Source organism: Cupressus sempervirens, chromosome 10, assembly GCF_028749045.1.
Source record: "Cupressus sempervirens isolate cs-2001-9-10 chromosome 10, ASM2874904v1, whole genome shotgun sequence".
In the NCBI taxonomy this organism is placed as follows: domain Eukaryota; kingdom Viridiplantae; phylum Streptophyta; class Pinopsida; order Cupressales; family Cupressaceae; genus Cupressus; species Cupressus sempervirens.
In genome coordinates, this window is record NC_143127.1 from 380,062,061 (window position 1) to 380,088,116 (window position 26,056).

Sequence of the window (26,056 nt, forward strand, 5' to 3'; positions counted from 1 at the left end):
TGGGCTGCTGGCGCCTGGTGTTTAGCTTCCGCCATGCTCAAATCAGCACCCTAATCCGCTGCATCATCTAGTAGTGTGTTGGCTATCGTGACTACTGCATCCATCCTGATCACCTCTAACTGGACCTGCTCTTGTGCCCTTGCCTGACCATCTCCTCCCTCCGAAGTTGTTGACTCTACTACTGGATATGGCTGAGGTAGACTTATTGCTACTGATTGAAGTGATCCCTACTCCTGAGGTACGGAGGTCGATTCCTGAACCACTGGCTGAGGTTGCGTTCTTATAGGTGTGTCCATTGGTGATGCTATCCTCCAGCTTCCTAAAAGTTGGGCAGCCGTTGAATGTGAAACTAATCCTACTACTCTTGCTGCTGTCCGTGATCTAGGGTCATCACCACTAGATGTCTAAACTGCCCAAACCCTGGGATTTGAACATCTGCCATGGTGTGCACATGCAGAGCTTAAAATGATGGTGTAGTTGTTACTAGTGCAGCCATCAACTGTCGCGGGGAGCGAAGTGGGGTTGCTGAAATCACCCCGACTTCCTCATCATCTTCCTCCTCATCCTGCTCCATCTCCTCCATGTCCTCTGAGTCATTCTCCTCATAAGATGTATCTTGACGGCCAGTATCCGTGTTACTTGATTCCTCAATCTCTTGCCGTACCCTCTTCTAGCCAACGCCTTTCTGCCCTCCAGGTGAGTCTAAATGCTTCCATTGCATTATTGGAGGCTCGTCGGTATTCCATCCTATCCTCTTATCTTATTTCTATTCTTGTTAAGCTAATTTGGCATTAGTCTTCATTCCTTTGCCTTCGTTCTAGGTCCATTGGGCAACCGTGCCAAATGTTTACCGTATGGGTAAATAGATTAATGCATACAAACCATAGACAAGAACAACAATACTCCTTTTATTATTCGCATATGCCAAAGACATTACATTATGGTTACAATGATGATTACAATGATCTCGGAGGGTGTATATATACTTTCCGAATAACCTTCCCGAAGGGGTCCATCGGCTACATAACTGTAATGACCCTCTCTATAAAGGCCACAGAAACCCTCAAACTGAACTTAGGAATTTTGTCAAACACTTGGCGTGTAACAGTAACAATATTCAGAATATGGTAATTTCAGATTTGATACTTTCAGAATATAATCACAGAATTACAATATATATAAAGCCATTGAACTATATTTCAATTACAATGCAATAAATTCTGAAATTATTTTATTACCAATTCTGGACTGATTAGTACAATGACTGTATGACAGAAAATTTACCTGAAAATTGACATATATTTCAGAATGCAAGAACCTGGTTTGAAGAACTATGGAAGAACACCACGTTTTGCTGCAGATCGTTGATGAAGACCTCTAACCGCACCCCCAAACTGTCCTTAATTTGCTACTGCTGCCCAAACTAGCAGGGCCGTACCAGGCCGTACCTGTACGGCTGCTGAAATAAAATAATATTAGGGTTTTGGGACCCCCAAATGCAAGGAAAATGGGCGCCTAGGGTTAGGTAGTAACCCTGTAAAACCATAAAAAATAACTCCAAGGGGTTGAGGAGATATGAGCAATTATGTGGTTCCGAACCCTGCTTTACCAATTCTGAAAATGCACTTATTCTGTCTTCAAACTCTTGTCAAATGCTTCTCCAATGATAGGGCAAATCAGAAATCCTTATTCCAACCAAAAACAAACCCTAACAACGAATTCTCAATAAGCTCCAATGAGATGGCTGAATACCAACTCCAATTATGCAACAATTCAGGTGATATTTCACACCCTCAAAGTCGCCAATCCAAGGGAGTGATTCGTTCCCAAAGATCGAATAATTTGCAGATCCAAAGTCCACAAATGTCTTCACAATGAAGAAATAGAAGAGTTCTCCAATCCAAGCATGTCCAAATGAGAGGCCCAGCCCTCTATTTATTCACTTTTCTAAGAAATTGCTAGAACTTCTAGAAACATCCTTTATAATTTCTCATTATAATGCACTTTTTATAATAAAGTAATTTTATAAAATAAAAAGTGCAACTCAAATTAAAATTATAACATGTGGGCCCCAATATCACATAATGATAAAATATAACCTCTTAACACTTCTTCAAGAGCAAGATATGACTATCTGATCCGCAGAATTGACTCTCTTTCCACACCATTTGCCTACGAGAGTCTGGAATAGGCAAATCCATGATCAATGCCATGTCGAACTAAAGAGGGGACATTACAGTCCGCCCCTCCTGAAATTGCTTGGCCTCAAGCAATCTCAACGCCGGGTGCTGCAAAATAGCCTCCCCCTCCCAAGTAGCATCCTCAACAGGTAAATCTTTCCACTTAACCAAGTATTCTCTGATCACCCTTCTACGAAGCTGCTTTTCTCTGCTCTCCAGGATGGATTCTGGTACTAAAATCAATTTTCCCTCATCGTCTAAAGGAGGTAATACTGCAGAAGGCACCACATTCTGACCCAACGCCTTCTTGAGGCGTGACACATGAAACACATTGTGCACTTTGCTGTCTGCGGGAAGCTCCAACTCATAAGCCACTTCACCAACTCGCCTGATAATCCTGAATGGTCCATAATAGCGTGGCTTAAGTTTCTCTGCCCCACTCTTCTTAAGAGTAGATTGCCTGTATGGCTGCAACATGAGGTAAACCATATCATCTACCTCAAAACTACGCTCAGTTCTCTTCTGGTCTGCATACTGCTTCTGCTGGTTCTGAGCTCTTGCAATATTGTCTTTGAGGGTAGCAACTATATCCTTACTCTCCTGTAATAATTCACCTGCACTGGGTACCCGGCTGTCGCTCAACAACAAATCCAAGAAACTCGGTGCTTCATAACCGTAAAGTGCCATGAAGGGTGTCATCTGTATAGTCATATGATATGTAGTATTGTAACAATACTCGCAGAGATATATCCATCTGACCCAAGCTCGCTGCTGAGCTGCCACATAATTCCTTAAATACCCTTCCACCCATTTGTTCACAATTTCTGTCTGACCATCGGTTTGTGGGTGATAGCTAGTGCTGGGTGTAAGCTCCGTGCCACATAACCGGAATACCTCCTGCCAAAAGTGACTCATGAAACGGCTATCCCTATCACTCACAATGTTCTAAGGCAAGCCGTGCAATCTGAAAACCTCCCGAAAGAAAACCTCTGCCACCTGAGCTGCTGAATGTGCAGTGGTGATAGGAAAGAAATGAGCATATTTCGTTAATCTATCTACCACCACATAAATACAATCTCGTCCTTGTACCTTGGGCAAACCTGTGATAAAGTCCATGGAGATGCATTCCCACTTCCTGTCGGGAATCGGAAGTGGGTGTAGGAGCCCTACCGGATAGCTGTGTTCTTGTTTGTTTTTCTGGCAAACAAGACACTCTCGAACATACTGCAAAACGTCAGCCTTCAGCCCTTTCCAAGTGAACCGCTCTCGAACTGACTTGTAAGTCTTGAAGTACCCGGGATGGCCTGCTGTCGGTGAGTCGTGAAGTGCTCTCATAATCAGTTGCTTAACCTTCGATCTTGGGACTAGGTAAATCATGTTCTTGTAAATGATCAAATCATCCACAAGTGTGTATCTGGTATCAATCACTGTTCCCTCTACTATATCGGAGGCCCATGTATCCCTGGCATACTTTGCTATAATCAAGTGTCGCCAATCCTCTGATATCTGAACCATAAGAGTGAGGTGTGGCCTTCGAGATAGAGCATCTGCAACAACATTCTGAGTTCCCTTGACATATGAGATGTCAAAATCATATGCCTGCAACTTACTTACCCACTTTTGTTGGCGATCATTCAGGTCCTGCTGTCCCAAGAAATGCCTCAGACTGTTATGATCAGTTTTAATACAAAACTTGCTACCCACAAGATATTGTCTGAATTTGGCCAAAGCATGCATGATGGCCAACATCTCCTTATCATATATACTGAATGAACGCTCAGGGCCTCTGAGCTTCCTGCTCTCATAAGCTATGGGGTGCTTATTCTGCATAAGTACAACACCTACTCCCTCTCCAGATGCATCACATTGAAGCTCAAATGGCTTCGTGAAATCAGGTAATGCTAGAACTGGGCACGTAGTCATTATCTCCTTAAATCTCATAAAACAGTCCTGTGCCTTCTGAGTCCACACAAATTCCCCTTTTTTCAGTAAATCTGTCATGGGAGCTGCATGTTGTGAGTAGCCACTGACAAACCTGCGATAAAAACCACATAAACCAAGGAACCCCCTCAACTGTGTAAGGTTCTCTGGTGGAGGCCAATCAACAATAGCGCGAATCTTTTCAGGATCCATCCGCACTCCCTCTGCACTAATGATGTGTCCCAAATATAACAGCTCGGTCATCCCTAAGTCACATTTGGACTCCTTTGCATACAAGGACTCCTTCTGTAGAATGCTCAACACCTTCTCCAAATGCTCTAGATGCTCCTGCCATGATCGGCTATAGATCAAAATGTCATCAAAAAACACCAGCACGAATTTTCTCAACTGATGGTGGAAAACTCTGTTCATAGTGGACTGGAAAGTGGCAGGTGCATTGGTCAGGCCGAAAGGCATGACTACAAACTCAAAGTGCCCACAATGACATCTGAAAGCAGTTTTCTCAATATCTTGTTCACGGACTCTGATCTGGTGATATCCTGATCTCAAATCAATTTTCGTGAAATAACAGGCCCCATGCAATTCATCTATCAACTCATCAATGCGAGGAATAGGATACCTGTTCTTAATGGTTCTCTTATTTAATGCCCTGTAATCAATACACATCCGAAGCGTTCCATCCTTCTTTTTTACCAAAACAACAGAAGATGCAAAAGGTGACTTACTAGGTCGGATGTGCCCCATAGCTAGCAATTCCTCAATGGTCCTTTCGATCTCATCCTTGAGTCGCTTTGGATGTCGATATGGTGTGATCATGATAGGTTTAGCACCTTCCTCCAGTTCAATAATATGCTCAATACCTTTGTCCGGTGGCCTGCCTGGTGGAATCTCACTGAATACCTTTTCGTACTTAATCCTCAACTTCTGAATATTAGGATGATATTCCATCTTATGTTGCTCCTCCTGTGTAGGTATCAAAGTACAAACTGCTGCCCACTCTATATCATTATGCCTAGTTAATCTCTCCAGCCGCCTAAATGAGATAGTCCTGATGTCTCCATTACGGATAGCCTTTAGCACATGAATCCTACCATTTATTTCGAATTGTATCTCCATATCCTCTAATCTCAGGGTAACCACCTTCAATGAATGTAGCCACTGCATCCCAAGTACTATGTCCATGTCACCCATGTTGACCACATGATAATCCGCCTTAAACTCATAGTTGTTCAAGCGCAAAGGTAAGTCTCGTACCATCCTGTCACAACGAAGAGTGTATCCATCAGCTACCTTGACTCTTAGTCCTTCGAATCCCTCAGTAATGAGTCCACGCTTCTCTACAAATCGTGCATCAATGAAATTATGCGTGGCACCTGTGTCCAACAATGTAATAACCTTCTGTCCAGCCAAGACTCCCCGAAGTCTGAAAGATCCCTCTCTCTGGATACTAGACAGTCGTGCTTCCTGTAAATGTAGCTCTGTTTCCTGCCTTTGCCTTGCACTGTCTATCTCCTGCTCTCCCTCTGCTTCATCAGGATCCTCATCATGATGTTCTGAACCATCTGAATCTGAGCCTTCGTAATAAGCCCACATTGCCCGGTTGGCCTTCCCTTTTGGCCTCATAGGACAGTCATGGCCGTACTCATACGGGCCTTTGCAATAGAAGCATAGCTTCTTCCTACGCAAGTCATTAAGTGTCTCCTTGTCCAGCCTCTTACTTTCTTCCTTAGGTAGCTGTGCCTCTCTATGAAAGGGTTTCCTGTCCTTATCTTTTCCTGAAGGGAAACTCTTTGCCTGAAATTTATTTTTAGAAGCTGAAGAGGAATCCATGTCACGAGCTTTCTTAATGGCTTCCTGCAAAGTGGGAGGGTTGAGAGCTTTAATCCACCCTCTCAACGGATCAACTAACCCATCCATAAATAAAACCAATAGCCTTCGTTCAGATACATCTGTTACTAACACTGCAAGTTTCTGAAACTCTGAAATGTATGTTTCCAATGAGCCCCACTGTTTAAGCTGGGCTAATTCCTTGAAATGGAGTTCTGGATCTTTCTTATCAAAACGTTCAATCAGTCTCTCCGTAAACTCCACATATGAGGTAATGTGTGCATGACCCATAGTGATCATACCATGATGCCACCATTCGTGTGCTAACCCATCCAGGTGAATTGCTGCATACTTAATAGCTTCTTCCTCAGACATAGGATTCAATTGAAAGTATGTGTCAAGCTTTTGAACCCAAGCTCTTGCTGTAGACTTCCCCGAGCCATCATAATATGGTAACTGTAGTTTTCCTACTTTCTTTCGTAGCTCATAGTTCTGAGTCCTGTCTTGTCCATGGGGCATATGCTTCATCCGCACATCCATATACTCTCTAAAGGTGATTGCAGCTGTAAAATCTGGTCCTCCTGCTTCCCAATCTCTCCTCAGCTGATCCTGTATGTCAGTGATCTGGGGTTCTGGTACCAGCTGCTCTGGAGCTCTAGGAAGGAACGTAGGAATCATAGGCCTCGAACTTATTGTCCGAGCTTGCTGGGGGGCATGACCGAAATTGTTCCCAATTTGTTCGCCTCTATTATGTCTCTCATCCTGATTATTCCCATTCTGATTGTGACCATTCTGATTATTTCCTCCACCTATGTTAGCGTTCAACCCCATTTGTCGAGCCATCATTTGCATCATAAGCTCCATTCTCTGATTCTGTTCTTGTGCTCTTTGTTCGGCTAATCGCTGTCCCTGTGCCAGGGTGTCTAATAACTGTAAAAATCTTTCCTCTTGCGGATCTGGACCGGCATTCCCGCCTCTATCCATATTGTAGTCGTAGTCTTGATCAAAAAATACCTCCCCTGTGTCTGTATGACTGGATTCTATGTCCACCTGGATAGATGAGCTAGACTGTTCGCTCTGCAGGTCAGAAATCCTATCTTGTCTTGCTTTGGTATTGCGAAAATTATAAGGCCTTTGTCGCATGCTCTGATTTTAGTGTTTTGACATTTCGTCAAACACTTTCCCTCCTATCTAGCTGTTCCAAATTCCCTATAAGACCTCCACAGGATGGCAGGACTTATAGCTCTGATACCACTGTAATGACCCTCTCTATAAAGGCCACAGAAACCCTCAAACTGAACTTAGGAATTTTGTCAAACACTTGGCGTGTAACAGTAACAATATTCAGAATATGGTAATTTCAGATTTGATACTTTCAGAATATAATCACAGAATTACAATATATATAAAGCCATTGAACTATATTTCAATTACAATGCAATAAATTCTGAAATTATTTTATTACCAATTTTGGACTGATTAGTACAATGACTGTATGACAGCAAATTTACCCAAAAATTGACATATATTTCAGAATGCAAGAACCTGGTTTGAAGAACTATGGAAGAACACCACGTTTTGCTGCAGATCGTTGATGAAGACCTCCAACCGCACCCCCAAACTGTCCTTAATTTGCTGCTGCTGCCCAAACTAGCAGGGCCGTACCAGGCCGTACCTGTACGGCTGCTGAAATAAAATAATATTAGGGTTTTGGGACCCCCAAATGCAAGGAAAATGGGCGCCTAGGGTTAGGTAGTAACCCTGTAAAACCATAAAAAATAACTCCAAGGGGTTGAGGAGATATGAGCAATTATGTGGTTCCGAACCCTGCTTTACCAATTCTGAAAATGCACTTATTCTGTCTTCAAACTCTTGTCAAATGCTTCTCCAATGATAGGGCAAATCAGAAATCCTTATTCCAACCAAAAACAAACCCTAACAACGAATTCTCAATAAGCTCCAATGAGATGGCTGAATACCAACTCCAATTATGCAACAATTCAGGTGATATTTCACACCCTCAAAGTCGCCAATCCAAGGGAGTGATTCGTTCCCAAAGATCGAATAATTTGCAGATCCAAAGTCCACAAATGTCTTCACAATGAAGAAGTAGAAGAGTTCTCCAATCCAAGCATGTCCAAATGAGAGGCCCAGCCCTCTATTTATTCACTTTTCTAAGAAGTTGCTAGAACTTCTAGAAACATCCTTTATAATTTCTCATTATAATGCACTTTTTATAATAAAGTAATTTTATAAAATAAAAAGTGCAACTCAAATTAAAATTATAACATGTGGGCCCCAATATCACATAATGATAAAATATAACCTCTTAACTCTTCTTCAAGAGCAAGATATGACTATCTGATCCGCAGAATTGACTCTCTTTCCACACCATTTGCCTACGAGAGTCTGGAATAGGCAAATCCATGATCAATGCCATGTCGAACTAAAGAGGGGACATTACAATAACAAGAACCTTCTCGAAGGGGCCCGTCGGCTACATAACACTTACCAACGACATCAACCTGTTGGCTACACAATATTTACCGACGACACCAAGAATATAGTGGTTTTATTTCTGTCAACATTTTAGTCACCCCAGGATCTCCTAAATAAGGAGCTAAGTGGAATTCCTCCAAAATTACTCTTTGGAATTTTGCTTTCTTGGGTATGTATAAATTCTATCATGATGCATTAACAATCCATCTTCTTCTATTCTAAAATCTATGTACTTGGGATCCTGTGGATCCCTGGGAAGAGCATGGCTAACCTCTGTATAGATTCTAGAATTCATCTTGCTTTAAATGTTGCAGTATCTGATCCATTAATCTGAAATTTATGATGACCTTTGCGGAAGTATGTCTTCGTCTGCTTAAGGCATCTGCTACCTTGTTTTTTTTACCCTTAATGTAATTGATGTCAAAGTCGTAATCTACTAGAAATTTCAACCATTTCCTTTGCTTGGTGTTAAGGTTGGGTTGAGTACAGATATACTTTCGGCCATGATGATTAGATCGAAGTTCAAAAGGCTTCTCAATCAACTAGTGCCTCCACATTTGGAGGGCATGCACAATAGCTACTAGTTCCAGATCATGAGGAGCGTAATTTTGCTTGTAGTTCTTTAACTTCCTTGACCCATACGTAATCACTTTCTCTTCCTGCATTAGTACACCTCCTAATCCTTCCCCAGATGCATCAATTATAACTACAAATCTCTTTTTATGGTCAGGTACTCTCATTATAGGTGCAATAGTTAACTTCTCTTCAGATACTCAAAAGCTGACTGACATTTTTCAGTCCATATAAATTTCTTTCCCTCTTTTGAAGTGAAGTGATTGGATAAGCTATTTTGGAGAAATTTCTAACAAACTTCCTATAGAACCTTGCCAACCCCATGAAACTTCTGACTACTGTCACTTTTTTAGGTATAGGCCATTCCTTAATTGCTTTGATTTTTGAAGGATCTATAACTATTCTTTTAGCTGAAATAATATGTCCCAAATACTGGATCTCTTCCTAACAAAAAGTGCACTTAGACAACCTCCTGTATAGCTTATATTCTTTCAACCTTTGTAGGACTTTTTCTAGATGCTCTTGATGTTCTTTTTTGTTTTTTGAGTAGATTAGAATATCATCTATGAAGACCAATACAAACTTATCCAAATAATCGTGAAAAATACTGTTCATCAAATTCATGAAAGCTGTCAGAGCGTTAGTTAAGCCAAAGGGCAATATTGTGAACTCATAATGCCCGTGTCTAGTTCTAAATGCAGTTTTGTGAATGTCCTCATCCTTGATGCAGAGTTGATGATATCCCAACCTTAATCTTGGAAAATACTGTAACGTCTTTTATTTGATTAAAGAGGTCGTCGATTCGAGGAAGTGGGTATCGATTTTTGATGATGACTTTATTGAGCATCCTATAGTCTATGCACAATCTTATAGTTCCGTCGTTTATGACAAACAATTCTAGGGCTCCCGAGGGTGAAACATTGGGTTGAATATGTTTCTTATCTAACATATCTTGCAACTGTAGTTGTAATTCCATTAATTCCTTGGTGGTCATCCAATAAGGAGCTCGAGAAATAGGTTCTGTTCTGTGTACTAAATCTATGGTAAAATCAAAAACTCTAGATGGAGGTAGTCCGGGAAGTTCTTTTGGAAACACATCCTGGAATTTCTTGAGGTATGGATACTTCTCCTCAAAGTATTTCTTCACATTTTCTCTAATTTCTCCATCTTCAATAATGTAGTCATCTCCATATATGGCATCTATAGGTTTCCTCAAATCTTGAATCCTTACTGCAAAGATCTTGCAACCTTTTCTTCCAGATTTCTTGAGTTGCATGGCAGATATCTGTCTTGGTTTAATTTCATGTATAAGTCTCTTAATGCTTACAGGTTTTCTTTGGTCATCCAAATAGTCTATAGTTTTGGCAAGACAATCAACCTTGGCCCTTTTCTCATTGAGCCAATTAATGTCTATAACAAAGTAGTGAGAATACGAATTGGATTGAAATTGGCAAGGTCAAATCGAATCGTGAATCAGCCATGAATCGCCCATGAATCAGCGATGAATCAACAAATTTGAAAAAACCCTTTAAATTTAGAGATTTTAACAATTTAAAACTCATTTCATGCACCCTTTATTGAAGATAACTTAAACACACTATAACATCATCAAATAGAAGTTTAAATTTAACGTACATAAACATGGAACATAAAATTCATCACATATGTAACTATGTTATGTAAAATGTAAATTGTAGGCTAGCGGAAGTAAATAGAAATCAAATAAGCATGATGATTCAAATCATAGAATGTATGTAAGATAAAGATCCATAAGACATCAAATCATAAATGCATGTAAGAATCTAAGATGAAGATCCATGAAAGTTTGAAACGTATGTCTATCAGCGATTCAGTATCAATATCTGTAAACAAAATTAAAAAAAAGGCTCTAGCGCAAGCCTCATCATCATCCTCAAGTACAGTTGCAGCCTCAGCCTCAGCCTCTGAGTATCCAGTCTGTCTACTAGAAAGGCGTCTAAGGTAGGTCCTAGAGGATTGTCGAGCCATATCCCCCGCATGTAAGATGGGCTCACGAACAACATCGTTAGGGCCTATGTCTGTGTGTACGCGTGTGTGTCTACCAGTGCCTGAACATGCTCTAGCTGCCTCCTCTGCCATGGCCATAGCCTCAGTCTCAGCCTCTATATCCACCTGGTCAACCCATGCACAGTCTTCCTTAGTGAAGACTGGATCCACAACCTCTGTGAGCCACTCTGATTCTGGATCAATCTCCTCCAGAATGATCAGAGAGGAGTCAAGGCCCAAAATTTGTCTGATCCTAAGATGAAGGTTGTAATGAACAAAGACAAGATCATTCAACCTCTGCACAGTCAACCTATTTCTCCTCTTCGAGTGGATGTGTGTAATGACCCTTGTCTGATTTGACTGATCTAATTCCTTATTATTGTCTATATGAGGATTGTCTATTGATTTTAGATTGAAAAGGACCTTTAATTGATTGTGTTTACCGCATAGGTTAATTAAGAATTGCACACAGATAATGAACACGAACAGCAGAACTCTTTAAATTTCTTGTTGTAAACACGGACAGTTTCGTTCTTCCCTTGCTTAGTATTGAAGATTTCTGCAACAATTTCATTATCGTAACGCAACAGTTGAAATTCGGCCTAAAACTCCTTTTTGATGTTATTCTAGCTATCTAGCTTTTGTGGATCTGTACTAGTAAACCAATCAATTGCCACGCTCCGTAGGGTTGCCGAAAATTGTCTCATCCAATCATCTTGATCAGTTATGCCATTTGCCCTCTAGATCGTTTCACATGTTTTGCAGTGTCGGATGGGATCAGCCGTACCATCGCCATCAAACTTTGGCAGTTTCTCTTTTGGTCCTGTCATCACGATTGGTTTCTGTAAACAGGAATTGCTCAGTCCTACAGCCACATCGGCAGACTGGTCTCCCACACCGACATACTCAATAGCTGCGAACCTTGGTGAAGAAGGGTGTTCTGAAGTTGTTCCTTGTGGAAGTATATCTTGGACGAAGAGTTCACTCCATGCTCTTGCTTTGTCGGCACTCCGAGTTGTGCGAGTCGATGCTCTTCCGTCTGGATTCTCTTCCCTCGACGAACACAAATTCAAAAACTCCTCGCGTGCTTCTTCCACCAATTCCATCCGCTGCTGAGTTTCCTCCAACAAGTCTTCCGTGCTCCGGTTTCTGTCGGCAATCTTCTGAAATCTCCTTCGGCGTTCGGCTTGCTGTGCCAGAATTAAATTTTCTTGCTCAATACGGATTCCATCTTTTCCCTTTGCCTTATTTCGATCCTTGTTAAGCTGATTTGACATTAATCTTCATTCCGCCCATCTTCCAGGTTCATAAGGCAATGGCGCCAAATGTTTACCGCATAGGTTAATTAAGAATTGCACATAGATGATGAACACGAACAGTAGAACTCTTTAGATTATTATTCGCATATGCCAAAGCATTACATTATGCTTCATAAGATGAGATTCAATGATGATTTACAATGATCCCAGTCGAGATATAAATACTATCCACCGAACCTTCTCGAAGGAGTCCGTCGACCACAAACATTATGTCCACTACAAACTATTTACCCGTCGGCTATAGAATACAAAAACACCGATGACAATCACCCTGTCGGTTGCAGAAACACTGACGACAATCCAGTCGGTTGACAGATTGTTTGTCTTTGGATGTGTTTGATGAGTCCCAATGTTTGTTTTAGTCATATTTCCTTTACTTGTATATTAATTAGTTGTTCAAAGCTGCTCCAACTATGTAAACTTGGATATTCTCTTATTCTTTTATCTGATATTATACCTTGTACCTGTGATATTACTCGTCTTTAGATGTGTTATCTTCTATTGAAGTGATCTATGGGACTGCTATATGGATATGACCATATGTGCATAATTCTGCTACAACCACTGGTAATATATTTCACTTTGCAAATGTACTCTGAATGATGTGTGATATAATATTGCATTCACTGCCGGTGATCTATTCTTTCCAGTTATTTTTATTTGCTAATGATATTAATGTTTAACTCTTCCACAGTGTTTGCAAATTATGATTTATACATCGGGTCCCTATTCTGAGTTTGCATATTGGAGTGCTAAGTTAGAAATAGTGAATATGCTAGGCTCATACTTGTCTATCTTGGTCGGCTTGTTTGTTATGTTGGCACTAAACTTTGCATACTGTCCGCTATATGCTACCGCCGCTAGATGTCTAGAGCCTCTAATAGACGATGATAATGTTGCCGTATTTCTTCTTTTCCAATTCGGATGATTCTCTTAGTTAGGTATCTCTGTCCGATCCTCCTATAATTGTTGGTCTTCCCCTTATTTGTATTTAATAGAAGATTCTCCTATCTCTGGTATTGTCGACTGGGACACTTCAGATCCAATTGGTATTATGTGATGGTCTCTATCATTTCTTATAGCCTCAATGGCAACGGTGACAACAATATTTATATGTATTGCTAGGTCTCCATATTCAAGCAGAGACGTTTATTATGTTTCTCCACAAGAAGTATTATTTTTTCCCCTATATCCCCCTTGGAAAGAATTCATATCATACTATATATTTTTCATATACACCTTTTGCTATGGGTTGTAACCCTTCATTTTTTATTTGTTTATATTTATAGAGTAATTTAATTTTAATTATTCATTGTATTATCTATTATTGTCATTAAATTATATTATATCATTATTCATGTATTTGCTTCTTGATTATGTTTGATAATAAATAACTTGTTAATAATATATCATTATTTAACATTCTTAATTATATTGTATTGTTTATTGCTCTCTATTTTTGTATTATCATGTGATCAATAAAGTTTTATTATTTTATTATTTATTAAGTTGTTTAGTCTTATATTTAAACTCTATTATTATTAAAATCTATCTCAAAAATGGGGACATTACAATGTGCTCAAACATGGACCAACTGCACTCAGATGTAGAAGTGCTGCTTGGCTGACTCAGAATATGGATGGCAATTTCTTGAAGTTTTGGGGTTGTGGCCTCAAACATTTGCTACCATCTATCTGAAACAAAGAAACGTGAATCGGAATCGGATCGGAATCGGCAAGGTCGAATCGAATCGTGAATCGGCAATGAATCGGCGATGAATCGGCAAATTTGAAAAAACCCGTTAAATTTAAAGATTTTAACAATTTAAAACTTATTTCATGCACCCTTTATTGAATATAACTTAAGCACACTATAACATCATCAAATAGAAGTTAAAACTTAACATACATAAACATGAAACATAAAATCCATCACATACGTAACTATGTTATCTAAGATTCTAAAATGTAAATTGTAGGCTAGCTGAAGTAAATAGAAATCAAATGATCATAATGATTTAAATCATAGAATGTATGTAAGATGATCCATAAGACATCAAATCTTAAATTTATGTAAGAATCTAAGATGAAGATCCATGAAAGTTTGAAACTTTGAAACATATGTCTATCAATGATTCAGTATCAATATCTGTAAACAAAATATAAAAACAAGGCTCCAGCTCAAGCCTCAGGCTCATAGTCATCATCATCCTCAACATCATCCTCAAGCTCGGCTACAGCCTCAGCCTCAGCCTCTGAGTATCCAGTCTGCCTAGTAGCAAGGCGTCTAATGTAGGTCCTAGAGGACTGTCGAGCCATATCTCCCGCATATAAGATGGGCTCACGAATGTCGCTAGGGCCTGTGTCTGTGCGTGCACGTGTGCGTCTACCAATGCCTGAAGAACGTGCTCTAGCTGCCTCAGCCTCTATATCCACCTGGTCAATCCACGCACGGTCTTCCTCAGTGAAGACTGGATCTACAACCTCTGTGAGCCACTCTGATTCTGGATCAATCTCCTCCAGAATGATCGGAGAGGAGTCAGTGCCCAAAATCTGTCTGATCCTAAGACGGAGGTTGTAATGAACGAAGACAAGATCATTCAACCTCTGCACTGTCAACCTGTTTCTCCTCTTCGAGTGGATGTGCTCGAACATGGACCAACTGCGCTCACATCCAGAAGCGCTGCTTGGCTGACTCAGAATACGAATGGCAATTTTTTGAAGTTTTGGGGTTGTGGCCCCAAACATTTGCCACCATCTATTTGAAATAAGGGAAAATAAAAATAATTAGTCTCATTTACAAATTACAAATTACAAGTTAACTCTAAAATTACATAATCAACTTTAAGTTTAGAATCTAGATTCATGAACATTGAATATATTATTTAATTTTTACCTGGCTGTATTGTTTCCCGAGCATCTATGGCTACCTTGCTAGAGAAAAGTGGCCCTTCTTTATTATTGAACTTATCAAGCTCAATAATTGCAGCACTGCTATCCTCATCAGTACTCAACCTCTGGATCACTGTATATAATCCGGTGAGAACCTCCTCATCCGCCTTGAAGTCAGGACGGAAACGAAATGCCGAATCCAAAAAGTAAGCTGCTGCATGGATGGGTTTGTGGAGCTGATTCTGCCATCTCCTATCAATGATGTCCCAAATAGGGGCATACTTCTCCTGCACTCCTGCATACTGAGCTTTAATGGCCTCCTTGGCCCTATCCATGCCCTCATATATGTAGCCCATAGAGGGCTTCTCCCCATCAGCAGTTCGTAGGAGAGATACAAGAGGCTCAGTGGCCTACATATAAAGTAAAACAAAAATTTGAGTCAAAACTTAAACATAGAATAATTCAATAATATAAGGTAAAACTAAATCATTAAACAATTAGCATAGTAAACTGTAAAATATTAAATGTTAAATTGCAATAAAATTACCTTAAGTATTTCTCTAGCAGGTTTCCAAAAACCATCATCATCAAATATGCAATCCACCACATCTATCCCTGCAGTGGTCGTAGCATAGGAAGATGAAATCCACTCCCGCCCAACAAACATGCTCCTCAAATCATCCCTTGATGTCAACAAGGACTGCAAGGTGATGAAATTCGAGGCAAACCTCGTGATCCCTGGACGAGCTAACTCTTTGTCTCCTGTGTACTTCCTCATTGTGCTAAGGACAAATGAATGATTATAAATAAACTTACATATGTTTTTTGCCCTTTCCACACATGACTTGACCCACTCAAGTTTGCCAATTTCCTCCAACATGAGGTCAAGGCAGTGTGCTGCACAAGGGGACCAAAATATGGTGGGGTCCTTCTCCATCAAAAGTTTGCCTACAACAATTTTAAGATAATTAGAAATTCAAATTTCAAACATGTTAGAACTTAGAACTTAGGAAACTTAGAAATTCTAAGTTAGAATTAGAAAAAGTTCAAAATTCAAATAAATTTATTTTCAAAACTTAAAAAGTTAAAAGTTTACCTGCAGCAACATAACTTGCTGCATTATCCGTCACCACTTGCACCACATGTTGTTCCCCCACCTCTGCTGTAACTTCCTCAATAACCTCACATAAGTATGTGGCGTTTTTTACATGAGCAGAAGCATCAATGGATTTGAGGAACATGGTATATCCTACAAGTAACAAAACAACGAATTATAATTACTATTAGCAATCAACAAATCAAAATTTGAAATAGTCAATCACGATTCAAAATTATGTATGTAGGAAAGTAGAATGATCAATCACCTCCACAGGATACAAGAAAATTGAGGAGTGTTCTTCCCCTCCTATCTGTCCAACCATCAGTCATGATGGTGCAACCCTTTTCGATCCACTCCTTTCGGTTGTCCTCAAGCTCATGCCTCATATCCTCAACCATTTCCTCCAGGAGGTATCCACTCAACTCAGCCTCAGTTGGGGCTTTAAACCCCGGACCACAAATGGCAACTGCATCTATCATGTTCTGCCAATAAGGAGTCCTGTCACAAATAGATAATGATATTGATTAGAAATTTAGATTTCAAAAACTAAAATCATAAAACAAGTAGATATAATTAAAGTTTTACTTTTACTTTTAACTTTAACTTTGAAGATAACAAAGAAAAAAGAATCAATTACCTGGCTGCAATAAATGGAATGTTGCAAAAGTACCAGAATTTGCAAATCTATTTTCTGGCAGCATCATGAATCTCCTTGTTCAAACCCATGCCCTCAAGCGTGGGTTGGGAGCCAGGAGTAGTGCGGGGCACAAAGTAACTATCCATTCTGCTTTTCCGCACTCTAGGCCGCAATAGGTTGGTGTTGGACTCTGTCTCAGTATGAGACCGACTACCACTAACACTCACATGAGCACTAGCACTAGGATGAAAAGGAGGCCTAGAAGAACCCTCCCCAACACAACCTACGGATGCGGAAGCTGATGCAGATGCACTTGCAGATGTAGATGCGGTTGCGGATGTGGGAGCACGGGAGCCAATACCTCTTAACCCTTCAAGTTGCATTTTCTTAGTCAACTTGTCTTGTTCAATTTTTTCTAATGCCACTAAACAAGAGCGTTTTGCCTCAGCGGTTTGTTGAGTGCAAACTGTGACATCATGGCCAGGTATGCCAGCAATGTGGTATTTCAATCTATAGATACCTCCCGAATTTATTTTTTCTTTGCAAAATATACATTTTGTTTGATATTTGGTTCTCCCAGGAAACTCTTCATTATATTTCCAGCATTCATCTTTTTTACCCATTGTGGAAATTGGAAAATGAAAGCAAAGGGCTGCTGCAATAAAAAAATTCATGTAAAAAATCAAAGTTTGCAACTAATAAACAAAAACTACAAAACAACAAACCCTAGTTTGCAATTTAGTAAAAGTTAAAACTAAAAATAAAAAACATTCAAGATTTGCAAATGAACACTAAAAAAATTTAACAAAAAATGCATACTACACTAACATGCAAAAAAAAAACCAACACTTACCTCTTGCAAATGAGTTGAGGAGTGTTGATATTGACTCCTTAATGCTCCCAATGCAATTTATGGCCTCCCCAAATGGACTTCTGATCTCTTTGGTGCTCTTCCTTCTTGCCGGTTGGAAACCTATGGATTCTCTTTTCTCTTCTTCTCTCTCACTCTTCCTCTCTTCTACTCATACTAAGCAAATAGAAGGCTCTTTAGGGTTATAACAAAGAGGAAAGTCAACTTAGAAAGCAAATAAAACATGTGTTTTTTTTTAAAAATTGAACTTTCTATCCTTGCTGCCGCGGCCGATTTCTGGCGATACCCGATGGCGATTCTGGCGATTTTTTCCATGAATCGCCGATTTTGGCGATTCAGGCGATTCATGCGAAAAAATCGCCACCAGCGATTTCCGATTCCAAAAAAATCGGGAGCCATGAATCTTATTGCGATTTCGGCGATTTCATGGCGATTTTTGGAACTATGATCTGAAATAAGGGAAAACAAAAACAATTAGTCTCATTTACAAATCTAAAATTACATAATCAACAATTAAAATTAAAATGCACAACTTATAAGTCATAAACTTTAAGTTTAGATTCATGAACATTGAATATATTTTTTAATTTTTACTTGGCTGTATTGTTGCCCTAGCATCTATAGCCATCCTGCCAGAGAAAAGTGGCCCTTCTTTATTATTGAATTTGTCAAGGTCAACGATTGCAGTTGCACTATCCTCATCACTACTCAACCTCTGGATCACTATATATAAGCCAATGAGAACCTCCTCATCCGCCTTGAAGTTAGGACGGAAATGAAATGCCGGATTCAAAAAGTAAGCTGTTGCATGGATGGGTCGATGCAGCTGATTCTGCCATCTCCTATCAATGATATCCCAAATAAGGGCATACTTCTCCTGCACTCCTGCATACTGGGCTCTAATGGCTTCCTTGGCCATATCCATGCCCTCATATATGTAGCCCATAGAGGGCTTCTCCCCATTAGTAGTTTGCAGGAGAGATACAAGGGGCTCAGTGACCTACATATAAAGTAAAACAAAAATTTGAGTCAAAACTTAAATATAAAATAATATAACTTAAAGTAAAACTAAATCATTAAACAATTAAATATTAAATATTAAATACTAAATAGTAAACTGTAAAATACTAAATGTTAAATTGCAATAAAGGTACCTTAAGGATTTCTCTAGCAGGTTTCCAAAAACCATCATCATGAAATATGCAATCCACCACATCTACCCCTGCAGTGGTCGCGACATAGGAAGATGAAATCCACTCCCACCCAACAAACATGCTCCTCAAATCGTCCCTTGATGTTAACAAGGACTGCAATGTGATGAAATTCGAGGCAAACCTCGTGATGCCTGGTCGAGCTAACTCCTTGCCTTCTGTGTACTTCCTCATTGTGCTAAGGACAAATGAATGATTATAAATAAATTTGCATATATTTTTTGCCCTTTTAACACATGACTTGACCCACTCAAGCTTGCCAATTTCCTCCAACGTGAGGTCAATGCAATGTGTTGCACAAGGGGACCAAAATATGGTGGGGTGCTTCTCCATCAAAAGTTTACCGACAACAATTTTAAGTTAATTAGAAATTCAAATTTCAAACATGTTAGAACTTAGGAAACTTAGAATTAGAATAAGTTCAAAATTCAAATAAATTTATTTTTATAACTTGAAAAGTTAAAAGTTTACCTGCAACAACATAATTTGCTGTATTATCTGTCACCACTTGCACCACATGTTGTTCCCCTACCTCTTCTATGACTTCCTCCATAACCTCACATAAGTATGTGACATTTTTTACATGAGTGGAAGCATCAATGGATTTGAGAAACATGGTATATCCTACAAAACAACAAATTATAATGGATCATCAACAAATTAGCAATCGACAAATAAAAAATTGAAATAGTTAATTACAATTCACAATTATGTATATAGGAAAGTAGAATGATCAATCACCTCCACAAGATACAAAAAAATTGAGGAGTGTTCTATTCCTCCTATTTATCTATCCATCAGTCATGATGGTGCAACCCTTTTCGATCCACTCTTTTCGGTTCTCCTCAAGCTCAACCCTCATATCCTCTACCATATCATCTAAGAGGTATCCACTCAACTCGGCCTCAATTGGGGCTTTGAACCTCGGACCACAAATAGCAAATGCATCTATCATGTTTTGCCAATAAGGAGCTCTGTCACAAATAGATAATGATTAAAAATTTAGATGCCAAAGACTCAAATCATTATGTAAGCTTGTAAAGTGAATCTATGATTAGTCAATGAATCATAATGATAAAACAAGTAGATATAATTAAAGTTTTACTTTTACTTTTAAGTTTAACCTTAAAGAAAACAAAGAAAAAAGAATCAATTACCTGGCTGCAACAAATGGAATGTTGCAAAAGTACCAAAATTTGCAAATATCTTTTCTGGCAGTGTCATGAATCTCTTTGTTCAAACCCATGCCCTCAAGTGTGGGTTGGGAGCCAGGAGTAGTGTGGGGCACAAAGTAACTATCCATTCTATTTTTCTGCACTCTAGGTCGCAATAGGTTGGAGTTGGACTTAGTCTCAATAGAAGACCGACTAGCACTAGCACTCGCATGAGCACTAGAACTAGCAGGGAAAGGAGGCCTGAAAGAATCCTCTCCAACACAACCTATGGATGCTGAAGCTGATGCAGATGTAGATGCGGCTACAGGAGCATGGGAGCCAATACCCCTTAGCCCTTCAAGTTGCATTTTCTTATTCAATTTGTTTTCAATTTTTTCCAATGCCACCAAACAAGTGCATTTTGCCTTAGCAGTTTGTTGAATGCAAATTGTAACATCATGTCCATGTATAGCAGCAATGTGGTATTTCAATCTATAAATACCTCCAGAATTTATTTTTTCTTTACAAAATATACATTTTGTTTGAAATTTGGTTCTTCCAAGAAACTTTTCGTTATATTTCCAACATTCATCATTTTTACCCATTGCGGAAAATGAAAACAAAGGGCTGCTGCAATAAAAAAATTCATCTAAAATATCAAAGTTTGAAACTAATAAACAAAAGCTACAAAACAACAAACCCTAGTTTGCAATTTAGTAAAACTAAAAAACATTCAAGATTTGCAAATGAAAACTAAAAAAAATTTAACAAAAAATGCATAATACACTAACATGCAAAAAAAATCAGCACTTACCTCTTGCAAATGAGTTGAGGAGTGTTGATATTGACTTCTTAGTGCTCCCAATGCAATTTATGGCCTCCCCAAATGGACTTCTGATCTCTTTGGTGCTCTTCCTTCTTGTCGGTTGGAAACCTATGGTTTTTCTTTTCTCTTCTTCTCTCTCACTTTTCTCTCTTCTACTCATGCTTAACAATTATAAGGCCCTTTAGGGTTAAAACAAAGAGGAAAGGCTAAAAAGAAAACAATAAAAATATGTATTTTTAAAAAAAAATTGAATGCAACTTTATGGGCTGCCGCGACCGATTCACGAGGAAGATTCAGGCGATCTTTTGCATGAATCGCCTAAATCGGCGATTCATGCCGAAAAATCGCCAATTACAATGGAAGATTCACAAAAACTCGGCTTGGTTGAATCATATCGCAATTCATGCGATTTACGTGATTTTTGGGTGATTTTCAGAACTATGGTCTATAATAATGTCATAAGATCCAAGAGGTGCTACATATAGGTTCAGTTCGGTGGAGAAGTTTGGAAAATCAACTTGTGCCTCAAACAGACACTGCTCTACCTTAGTCCTTGACTGGTTTGCATACTTGACTATCAATGGTTTTACCATAAAACTAGTTCTCTTTGGAAATCTACTTCTCTTTGGAAATCTACTTAATAACTTAGGTGATATAAAGCATTTAGAGGCTGCAATGTCAATTAATATAGAAACAAGGTTTTCGTAGATCTTACTTGGAGTTTCAATCAGGCCTATTGGTTGTTCTGCTTGTCGATTATCAAGTGTTGTGTGAATCCTTTGTTGGTAAACATGTTGCTATGGTGGAAGGGGTGGTCGAGGTAGTTGGTTGGTGTTTGTCTTACGGAGGCATTTGTTAGCATAGTGATCTCCTGCGCAATTGTAGCATCCTGACGATGGCCCCTTCTTCTCATTTCCCTTGTCATTCTTACTTGTATTGAGGTTACTTTTGAAATCCTTTATACCATTCCCTCTTGGTTTTGGTTTGTCAGATTTGTAGTCCTTATAATGCTTCTTGTGGGATCCATTATTTGCACCTTCTATATTCCAACTTGTTTTCCTTTTGTTATCTCGGATAGAATCATCTCTCTTGATTTTATGTTCTCGACGGACAACTTTTTCTAGGGCTTCTTCCATGGTTCGAGGAGTGAGAACATCAACTGCTCCATCGATCCTATTATTTAACCCCATGATAAATTTTCTCACCTTCAGATTCTTATTTTGTTGGTACAGAGGTACATATTTCAGCAGACAGGTGAATTTCTCCCAATACTTATATACGGTCATATCTCCTTGTTTGAGGTTCTGGAATCCAACAACTTTTGGTCGTAGAAAGTTTAGGGTAACCAATGGTTTCTAAAGATGGTTATTAACTTCTCCCAAGTAATTTCAATTGTTTTTATATTTAGTTCAACCTTGGTGTTTCCCCACCAAGTGGCAACTTCTCTTGAAAAATGGTATATTCCCTAAATTGCCTTTGAGGTCTTTGAAAAATTTCTAATCTCAAAATATTGTTCCATTTTTGCTAACTAGGGCTCGACATCCTTTCCAGATTCAAAACCAGAGAACTTGGGTGGTTTGATTTTTTTAATATCCACAGATAAGTCACTATTTCAAATTTCTTCTGTTTCTCAGTTTGGGTAAGTGAGGCTTTAGCGTTTTTCTTGTTGTGCTCAGAGATTCCTGGTTCTATTTTGGGAGGAGGCAAGGATTGCATTTCCTCTTGATTTTGCCCAATCTGGCCTACCAATTCGATCCTCTAATATTGTCTAACTTCGTTTGCGTGTCTTGCGAAACCTAAAGTAGCAGATCAGTAGGAGGTAGTGAATTGTTCTCATGGACCATTTCGTGGTCTGCAACATTCTTGTCTTTGTTCATGTTTCTTAATTATTTGCCTTGAAAGCAATTGTAAGTTCCTTATGTCAAATTTTTTGTTTCTTTTTCTATACACGTTTACACAATAAAAAAAAAAATTATGAGTAGAAGGAACACATGTATAGCCAATTTTTTCTGACCAATTTATTTATTAAATTTCAAACTTTTCTACTACATTTACAGCAGCCTTTATGTACAAAAATTTCCTCTTCTAAGGGTGTTACATTATAGATTCAGTCACTCTGAAATTTTATTTTCAGCTTGACATTCAATTTCAGTTTTGGTTTTATATATATCTTGCACCATCCAAGATCTATGAAAGTGCATAAGAGGGTTGACCTGGCGGGCATTCCAAGTTTGAATCAGTTTGTTTCTATAGGTTGCCTTTCTAGTAGGAGTCCACTTGACTCTTTCCTTCCCAATTCGTTGCAGAGCTTGTTTTAAGGTTTTGTTGTCTTGAGGCATGGAACAACAAGTATAATTATAGTTTGACATGTTCTTAATCAAGTATGGGAAGATGGGATGTTGTGCTTTCTTGCAAGGTGTCTTTTGTGTATACATCTTGTTACATTTAATCGAAGAAAATCTCAGGTTTACTAATCTTGTTAGATGGTGCTCTCAAGGTTTAGTGTCGAACCCAATGTTTTGATACCATATGTAACAAACAAATTTTCTAGTCTAGAAAGATAGAGCTGTAATTTGAATTAAAACATATATGAAAGAAATACTTCAAACCAAATTACCGAAGTGAACATCTTTAATTCCATTTCATGTGAAATTTACTGAAATAACAATCAACTAAAATAATTGATTTCTATAATAATTACAAAAGAACTTAAATCATTACCATCAATTCTATGATATTTAATAATTACAAGAGAAAGTAATGCATAGTAAAGAAAGAAAGAGGAACATACATAATCTAACTAAAGGGTCAAATAATTGTTGTTCAAGCCTCGGCTTTCGGATAAGAGGAGAAGAATTAGCTTAGGCTTAACCTCCCAACCACGGACTTTATCAATCCCCACATAATCTTTTAACAAGAAAGGCCTTCCCTACCCGGGGCTAGGCTTGGTGCACTATTAGTCCAACCATTTGAGTTGTACCAATGTTATAATGTCCGCTCAGTAATAGATAAACATGTTTGATTAAATTATGCCATCGACATCATGTGAACTATAGAAGGCACGTATGCCTTTAACGACCTTGGCCAAGGTTTTGGGTGAGTTTATATTACCCAATCACCACCGCTTGACTTGACAACAAGGTAAGTAGATTGGACATGCATGAGGATATTTGATAGTTCTTAAAGTTTAAATTATCATATCAAATTTGGTTTTTGTTCCTTGTTTTTGTAGAACTTCGTTTTTACCTCTTCACCCTCTTTCTTGGCCATTCAACTAGGGTGAGTCCTTGGTATCTGTTCATTAATGAAATTCTTCCATTAACAGTTCATTTGCTGAAACTCAGCTGATGTAAAGATGATAATGTATTATTGGCATGAAGCCATCCTTGTGACTTAAGGACTTCTCTCTCATAAAAATTAAAAGATTATAATTCAGAAATAAAGGACAAGCTGATTCAAGAATGTGAACATATACATTGCATATTCGTTCTATTTTAGATTCGAACAAGTCAGGTTACATGGTAAGCTTGATCAAATGAATTGTTCATTATTCATCTTTTTATTGCACAGTCATGCACTGAGGAAATAACATTGGCAAACTTAAAACCAACTTACATCTTCAGATGCATATATACCAGATAAGAAAATAGAAGTATCCACATAACGTGATCAATGATGGAATGAATTCAGGTAGTCCCGATTGGCCGACTCTTAATGATTGGGATAGCCAAGGTGGATGCCTAATACAAAGTTTCTTGTTAAAAAAAATAGCAAACTCTGTTTCACATTCAATATCGGGAGCCAAATGAAAGGAGTAAGAACACGAGAAGAAAATGAGAGAAAGAGAGCAGTATTGATGTTAATTTGAAAGGAATGCAGCTGAAAATATATGTCTAGGCAAGAGAGAAAGCTTGAACTGAAGCCGTGGCTCTAGATGGCAGTTATAAACAAGATAATAGGCTTCTTGGTTCACTGATTCTAAAAAAAAGAAATATCACCAAGTGTACTCATTGTCCCTCACAGAGACTTATAATTTAAAAACAGAATTCAAAGTACTCCTTATTAAAAGAAGAATTAATTATATATATATATATATATATATGTCATCATACTATTATTGTGTCCAAGGTCATACCTATCAGGATACACATATCTATATATGTGCATAATTCGGAGAATTTATTTTATCTTGATATCCTCCCAATGTATATGGATATATATATGTATACGTATGTTAATAGAGATGAGCTTGAATAATTTAATACCATGGTGGCATCATATCGTTCTACATATGTGCATTTATATATATAATGAAATGATGAGGATGCCAACATAAATCATCAAAGGTATGAATTTTGATTATGTTTAAATATTTAAATGTTTTATATGTTACTCAAGTAGCTCATGCATGTCCTATTTATGTACCCTATTATGCAGTTGCTAGGTCCTTACCAAGGTAGTTAGAGGTCATACCCATTGATTGGATAAATGGTCTAAAGTAGTGCCCCATTTTGTAGATCCCGTTAAGCAACGCTTTCTCCACTTCGTCTGCTCCTGCAACCACTCGTGCAACATTTTCCACAATAATAACATGTTCTCCATGATAAATCCATACCAACATATAACACAGATAATTGTAAAGGAAATAGTTAACTACCATCATTCAGTAAAAATGCAATTGCTAACTACCATTATCAACATATGATAAGTAATGGCTAACTACCATCATCAATAAGCAATTATACATAATAATTGATAACCAAATTCATATGAAACAATGGTTAAATATAACTACCTTTTCACATGAACAAGAAAAAACAATAGTTTTTAACTAATCATTTCAATGACTATAATTAATTTTTAAATAGGTCAAAATTTTGGTATTTAACAACAATAGTCTTCACAAAGCCTATCGCTTGATCGACACTGAGACACCTCATCTCCTATATAGTCACACTATAGTCTTTGATGAGCAGTGAGGAGGATTCGTGCATGTTTCTCCT

The 26,056-nt window shown here is 38.5% G+C and overlaps 4 protein-coding genes across 6 annotated transcripts in view; 1 reads left to right on the top strand and 3 right to left on the bottom strand.

The window, feature by feature from the left end:
• The window catches only part of ECHID (enoyl-CoA hydratase/isomerase D), a 291,880-nt gene that overhangs the window by 193,207 nt on the left and 72,617 nt on the right, over positions 1 to 26,056 (top strand). The window lies entirely within an intron of this gene.
• Positions 15,135 to 16,195, bottom strand: LOC149534257 (uncharacterized). Its single transcript, XM_089806268.1, has 2 exons — positions 15,803 to 16,195; positions 15,135 to 15,665 (listed from the first exon to the last, which is right to left on the bottom strand). The coding sequence occupies exons 1-2, from the start codon at positions 16,190 to 16,192 to the stop codon at positions 15,249 to 15,251; spliced, it is 807 nt and encodes a 268-aa protein (XP_089662394.1). The 5' UTR covers positions 16,193 to 16,195; the 3' UTR covers positions 15,135 to 15,248.
• LOC149534258 (uncharacterized) lies at positions 16,191 to 16,833 on the bottom strand. The gene is made up of 2 exons (XM_089806270.1): positions 16,620 to 16,833; positions 16,191 to 16,504 (listed from the first exon to the last, which is right to left on the bottom strand). The coding sequence occupies exons 1-2, from the start codon at positions 16,831 to 16,833 to the stop codon at positions 16,332 to 16,334; spliced, it is 387 nt and encodes a 128-aa protein (XP_089662396.1). The 3' UTR covers positions 16,191 to 16,331.
• LOC149534259 (uncharacterized) lies at positions 16,692 to 18,260 on the bottom strand. The gene is made up of 2 exons (XM_089806269.1): positions 17,845 to 18,260; positions 16,692 to 17,646 (listed from the first exon to the last, which is right to left on the bottom strand). The coding sequence occupies exon 2, from the start codon at positions 17,612 to 17,614 to the stop codon at positions 17,039 to 17,041; it is 576 nt and encodes a 191-aa protein (XP_089662395.1). The 5' UTR covers positions 17,615 to 17,646; positions 17,845 to 18,260; the 3' UTR covers positions 16,692 to 17,038.